Source organism: Cebus imitator, unplaced genomic scaffold (genome assembly GCF_001604975.1).
Source record: "Cebus imitator isolate Cc_AM_T3 unplaced genomic scaffold, Cebus_imitator-1.0 Scaffold306, whole genome shotgun sequence".
In the NCBI taxonomy this organism is placed as follows: Eukaryota; Metazoa; Chordata; class Mammalia; order Primates; family Cebidae; genus Cebus; species Cebus imitator.
This window is the reverse complement of record NW_016107621.1, coordinates 1,646,490-1,652,982: the sequence shown is the minus strand read 5'-3', so window position 1 is coordinate 1,652,982 and position 6,493 is coordinate 1,646,490. Positions and strand designations below refer to the sequence as shown.

At 56.2% G+C, this 6,493-nt stretch overlaps 2 protein-coding genes across 3 annotated transcripts in view; one reads left to right on the top strand and one right to left on the bottom strand.

The window, feature by feature from the left end:
• Window positions 1–3,953, bottom strand: part of BLVRB (biliverdin reductase B) — a 22,403-nt gene extending 18,450 nt beyond the window's left edge. Inside the window, exon 1 of the mRNA XM_017503203.2 lies at window positions 3,723–3,953. Coding sequence (XP_017358692.1) covers window positions 3,723–3,801 — 79 coding nt within the window. The 5' untranslated portion in view covers window positions 3,802–3,953. The remainder of the gene's footprint in view (window positions 1–3,722) is intronic.
• A 529-nt stretch (window positions 3,954–4,482) lies between these two features.
• Window positions 4,483–6,493, top strand: part of SPTBN4 (spectrin beta, non-erythrocytic 4) — a 114,646-nt gene continuing 112,635 nt past the window's right edge. The window contains exon 1 of one of the 2 annotated variants that reach the window (XM_037729458.1): window positions 4,483–5,001. The gene's annotated coding sequence lies outside the window, so the exon portion shown is untranslated. Of the gene's footprint in view, window positions 5,002–5,081; window positions 5,386–6,493 lie in introns of those variants that run through there. The other variant, XM_017503200.2, reaches the window with a different exon arrangement.

The following is a 6,493-nucleotide window of genomic DNA, read 5'->3' as shown; positions in this document are numbered from 1 at the left end:
CCATGTTGGCCAGGCTAGTCTTGAACTCCTGGGATCAAGCAATCTGCCTGTCATGGCCTTCTATAGTGCTGGGATTACAGGCGTAAGCCACTGAGCCCAGCCTATTATGTCCTTTAATCATTTTGTGACTTTATCTCCTGGCCTGGTGGAGGCCTGAGTCTCCTTCTTGGCCCCTTTCCTGGGTCCTCCCTGGGCTCCTGGACCCAGTCCTGCCCTCTCCAATCCACATTCCACACGGCAGCCACCCAGAGCTTTCCGCAGTGATATTTAAGTGCTTCCCTGCTCAGGTGCCTCCCGAAATCCTGAAATGCCCTGTGATAAAACCCATGCTTCTCATGCCAGCCTTCCAGGACCCTCGGGATCTGGCTTCCCCTCTCCAGCCTCTGCTGAAGCCTTTGCCCTCTTCACCCACAACACTTCTTTATAGTTTTTTTTTTGAGACAGAGTCTCACTCTGTTGCCCAGCTGGAGTGCAGTGGCACCATCGTGGCTCACTGCAACCTCCACCTCCTGGGTTCAAGCGGTTCTCCTGCCTCAGCTTCCCGAGTAGCTGGGACTACAGTCACCCGCAACCATGCCCGGCTAATTTTTTTTGTATTTTTTTAGTAGAGACGGAGTTTCGGCACATTGACCAGGCTGGTCTCCAACTCCTGACCTCAGGTGATCCACCTGCCTCAGCCTCTGAAAGTGCTGGGATCACAGATGTGAACCACTGCGCCCAGCCCCCACTGCACTTCTTTCAGTTCCTCAAATGCATGGTGCTGCTTCCTGCCTCCTGGCCTTTGCACGTGCTGTCCCCTCTGCCAGGAACACCCTTCACCCTCTTTCCCCGGTCCCCTCAGTCACTTGTACTTCCTCTGTCACAGCCCTCCTTATGCTGACCTGCAGCAAACCAACCACCCTGTGGGTCTAGGGACTGTGTCATATTTACTGCCATCTCCCTGACCCTTTTTTTTTTTTTTTTGAGATGGAGTTTCACTCTTGTTGCCCAGGCTGGAGTGCAGTGGCGCAATCTCTGCTCACTGCAACCTCTGCCTTCAAGGTTCAAGCGATTCTCCTGCCTTAGCCTCCCAAGTATCTGGGATTACAAGTGCCTGCCACCATGCCTGGCTAATTTTTGTGTTTTTAGGAGAGACGGGGTTTCTCCATGTTGGTCAAGCTGGTCTTGAACTCCTGACCTCAGGTGATTTGCCCACCTCGGCCTCCCAAAGTGCTGGGATTATAGGCATGAGCCACCATGCCTGGCCTTGTCCTGTCCACATTGATGGGGAAACTGAGGCAATTTTGGGAAACTGAGGCAATTTTAGGCAACTGGGCCAGGATCACACAGCTAGTAGGTAGAGAAGGTTGAATTTTTACCTGAGTCTGATCCAGACACTGCAGAATTCAATGCTAGTCTAAGTACTTCCTATATAATATCTCATTTAATTATCACAAGAGCCCTAGGGCAAGCACTACCAGTTTCGTCTCCACCTTACACATATTTGGGTACACAGATGACAAGGCATTTGGCCACACAGGCTGTAAGCTTGAATGTGGGAAGGCTGGCTCCAGAGTTCATGCCTGTCAAGACTCTTAGCCCTACAGAACCATTGTGAACTCCGGTTATTCCAAGCCCTTTCTCTTTCTTTCTTTCTTTCTTTCATTTTCTTCCTTCCTTCCTTCCTTTTTGTTTCCTACTTTTTCTCTTCTTTCTTTTCTTTTGCCTCTCTCTCTCTCTCTCTCCCCTCTCTCCTCTCTGTCTTTCTCTGTCACCCAGGCTGGAGTGCAATGGTGCAGTGGCAAGATCTCGGCTCACTGCAACCTCCACCTCCCAAGTTCAAGCGATTCTTGTGCCTCAGCCTCCCAGGTAGCTGGGACTACAGGTGTGTGCCACGACACCCGGACTCTTTTTCTTTCTTTTTTTTTTTTTGAGACGGAGTTTCACTCTTGTTACCCAGGCTGGAGTGCAATGGCGCGATCTCGGCTCACCGCAACCTCCGCCTCCTGGGTTCAGGCAATTCTCCTGCCTCAGCCTCCCGAGTAGCTGGGATTACAGGCACACACCACCATGCCCAGCTAATTTTTTGTATTTTTAGTAGAGACGGGGTTTCACCATGTTGACCAGGATGGTCTCGATCTCTTGACCTCGGGATCCACCCGCCTCGGCCTCCCAAAGTGCTGGGATTACAGGCTTGAGCCACCGCGCCCGGCTTTTTTCTTTCTTTTTAATTATTTATTTTTTTCATTTTAGAGACAGGGTCTCACTAGGTCACCCAGGCTGGAGCGCAGTGGCACAAACACAGCTCACTGTAGCCTTCAACTTCTGAGCTCAAGCAATCCTCTCATTTCAGCCTTCTGAGTAGCTGGGACTACAGCATGCATCACCACACCCAGCTAATTTATTTTTATTTTTTATATTTTTGTAGAGATGGGATCTTGCTCTGTTGCCCAGGCTAGTCTCAAACTCCTGGCCTCAAGCTATCCTCCCGCCTTGGCCTCCCAAAGTGCTGGGATTACAGGAATGAGCCACTGTGCCTGGCCTGCCCTTCCTTTGGCTATTGGGGACAGCAAAGCTGAGAGCTGGGAAGAGATTTTTCGGCACCACAGCTTTGAAGCTCCGTGGGCTCCAGTTCTCAACTCCCCTGAGTGCAGTCCCAGCTATGACCAGCAGGGTGAGTGGAATTCAGTGGTTTTCCAGGTGACTCAGCACCTCTCAACTTCCCTCTTATTTCCTTCTCCAGTACTCTCCAATAAATGCTTATCAGCAAATTGGTTCTTACTGAGGCCCACAGCTCCCCACTCTCCACAAGTCACGATGCTCACGTGGTCTGCCTGGGGATGGGAAGAGGTATAGGCCTAGTGAAGAACTTTCATATTCCCTCCAAGGGAGACAGCAGAGTGGGGTCCTGGCGTCCTCCACCCTTTTGGGGCATGCAGATAGTCAATATCTTTAGAGTCACCAAGGCCTGCTGGGGTGGGGCCCCATATCTGGAAGTCCCAGGCCCAGCTGGGAGTTGGTCAAGTCTGGGCTGTGGGGACAGGGGGTGCTGGGAGATGGTTGTCTCCTTTCCTGCCCTCTCTCCTGGGGCACCTTCAAATTTTCAGCCCTCAGTGGCTTTCCCAGGACTGCTGTCCCCAAGTCTTCACTCACGTCTCTCTGTGACTCCTTCCCATTAGGTACTCAAAGCAATCTGAGCCCCCAACTTTTTCATTTTCCAGCTCTCGTGCACCAGCCAAGAGCCTGAGGACTCGTGATTAAGAGCATGAGCTGTGTTCAAATCCCAGCCCTGTCAGTTACCAGCTGTGTGATATTGGGCAAGTCACTCTCTGGGCCTCAGTCTTCTCATCTGTCAAGTGGGGTAGCACAAATTCCCATTCCATTTTGAGAGCTCCCAAGTGAAGAGACGACAGAGCAAGACTGGCTTGCGAACAAACACCACCTCGACCACAATAATGACAACGGCATTGCATAAGAGCCCTGGACTTACATACACACACGGCTGTGCCTCCAGGTCCCTCCCAGGGCTCCCATGGTCGATTCCTCTCTGCCTTGAACTCACATAAACTTGGATCTCACAACTTTCCCCATTTCTGCCCCCGTGGCCACGTGCTTTGGCCCCTGAGTCCTCACCTGGCTGGGGCGCTCAAGGCTCCAGCCAGCCTCGGCCCGGCCCCATGGTGCCCCTTCCTAAAGCTCTGCCCCTCTTTCCCCTGACATGCCCCGCCCGCCCCAGCTCATGCCTGCTTGCACCGCCTGCGCCAGAGTGGTGAGCCCGGTCTGGCCGGTGGCGCCGAAGATCGCGATCTTCTTGACGGCCATCCTGCGGGGTCGTGGGAGTGCAAGGCCTCAGAGTCTCGGCACACGCGGGAACCCACTGGCTGCTGGGCGGCGCTCTCTGCCCTACTCGTGCAGGAACAACGGGGCGGAGCTGGCTCTCAGAGCCACTCCTCAGCCCCGCTCCGCCCGCGGCTGAAGTCGAGGGGCGGAGCCTAACGCGGGTGGGCGGGACAGGAGTCAGCTTGCATTCGCTCTTCGCTCAGCACCGCCCCCTCTGCCCGCCACTTAGACTGGGAGGCGGGGCCACAGAAGGCCACGCCGCCACGTAGCTGCAAATAGAGTGGGCGGAGCCGGGATAACGTCGCTCAGCGCCCTGCCTCCGTGCTCTACTCCCAGGAGGGGCGAGGCCAGGCGAGCCACGCCCACGGGCTCTCGTAGCTCCCGCCCTCTCTCCCAGCTCCAGGAGGGATCTGGGGCGCACGCTAAGCCCCAGGGCCTCTCAGAACCAGCTAGGGGAGAAAGTGAGGGAGGACCGAGTGCGTGTGTGCACTTGCATGTAAGGCACTGTGTCACTGCGTATCTATGCACTTATATGACCTGCGTGACTCTCAGTGACTAGGAGGGCAAGCATGACTGTGGCAACACCTCGCGTCATCCTCCGTGTGTGATCCCGTGTTACAGTGTGACTACACGTGCATGACACCGCATGTGGCAGGCATTGATTCTGTTCTTTTGTGACCTTATGGTGACACGGTGGGTGACACTGTGTCAGCCTGTGCGGTAGGGTGTGGGACTTGTGAGGTGTGTTACATGGAAGCGTGCGACTATTAGACCGTGACAGTGTGCGACACCACATGTCTCAAGTGAGGATGTGTGACACCGGGGCCCCATTCTTGTGTGTGGCTGTGGGTGTCTCTGTTGTGCTGCTGTTTGCGAACCCCTGGGACTATGATGTGTGCGGTGCGGCGATGCAGGTTCGAGTGTGTAGAGTGTGTGACACTGTGGCTGTGACACTGGGCGCGATTTATGGGCCTATGACACTGCTGGTGATTGCCGGGGAGTGTGCGGTTGTGTGTGACAGGTGCGTTTGTGTGTGACGCCGCGTGGGCGGTGGTGACTATTGGAGTATGTGGTGGTGGGTGACACGGTTCCAGTGTGAACGCCGCGTGTGACAGCGTGAGGGTGTGACCCCGTGGGACCCCACAGGAGGGAGTGACGGCGCACGAGCGCGTGGATGCGGGGGTGAGTTTCTGCGCCGAGGCCCCCGCGAATGTGGCAGCGTGGCAAGCGTGACCCCGTGGGAGTGTGCAGCGTGTGACGCCGCCGTGCCCGTGCAGCCGTGCACCCCACGCCGCGGCCGGGTGTGACTGCGCGTGGGCCTCGGGAGGCTGGGCGCGGGGACCCCGGGCGGGAGGGGGTCCCGGGGGCGCGCGGAACGCGGCGGCGGCGCGAGCGAGGGAGGCGCGGCGGCGCATGCGGATCTGGCCGAGCCGCGGGCCGGCAGGGCCGAGCTGAGCCGGGCTGGGCCGGGCCGGGCCGGGCCAGGCCGGGCCGCGGACGCCGACAGGGAGGGCGGTCCGGCGCGGCAAGCAGCAGGGACAGCGGCGCCAGCGGCCGCCGGCCCAGGTGAGCGGAGAGGGGGGCCAACAGCCCCTCCCCCAGCATGTCCCCACCTGCCGAGCATCCCTCCTCCTCACGCGCCGGGCATGGCCGGAGCCCCAGGTCTCCTCGGCTGGAGGGAGGCAGAGGGTCGAGGGCAGGACGAGGCCCCAACCCCCACCTGGCCCAGCCTCCGCGCCACGCGTGGGTCTTACCCTCAGCCCTTGTCCTTCCCAGGCCCCCTCCTTGGGCGCGGTGTCTGGACCTCAGGGAGAGGCGGGGCCTTGGACGGGTTAAAGCCTCTGATGCCACCGCAACCCAGAGCCCCTCCAGCCTTTGTGGGGGGGCCTCCTCACAGGATAACCCTTCCCGGCTCTCCGCCACTACCTGCTTTCTTCCTTCCCATTCAATCACGTAATGGCCAGAGCTGATCCTCGGCCTGGCAGAGTGCTCAGGAGTGCTAAGGGCCTCCCCATCCCTAAGTGTCCTCCACTGAAGAAAACAGTTGTAACCACCGTTTAACAGGGAGGAAAACTGAGGCACAGAGAGGCCAAGTTAAAGATACTCGGTTAAAGATACAGCAAGAATAAAGCGGGACTTGAACTCATTTCTGTCTCACTCCAGCTCAGGCACATGGATTTGCTGAGATATGTGAGGGAAAGATGATGGTAGCAAGCAACATGGATCCAGGGCTTGCCGTGTACCTATACCATGATCCTTGCATTATTAACTTACTTCTTCTTCAAACACCACTAAGACATGGGTATGATTATCATTAACTCTTTTTTTTTTTTTTTTTTTGAGACGGAGTTTCCCTCTTGTCGCCTAAGCTGGAGTGCAATGGTGCGATCTCGGCTCACTGCAACCTCTGCCTCCCGGCTTCAAGCAATTCTCCTGCCTCAGCCTCCTAAGTTGCTGGGATTACAAGCATGAGCCACCATATCTGGCTAATTTTGAATTTTTAGTGAAGACAGGGTTTCACTATGTTGGTAAAGCTGGTCTCCAACTACTGACCTCAGATGATCCGCCCACCTGCTCAGCGTCCCAAAGTGCTGGGTTTACAGGCGAGAGCCACCACCCAGCCTACCTTTTTTTTTTTTTTTGATTAGTTCTTTTCCTAAAATTCAAATTCTAG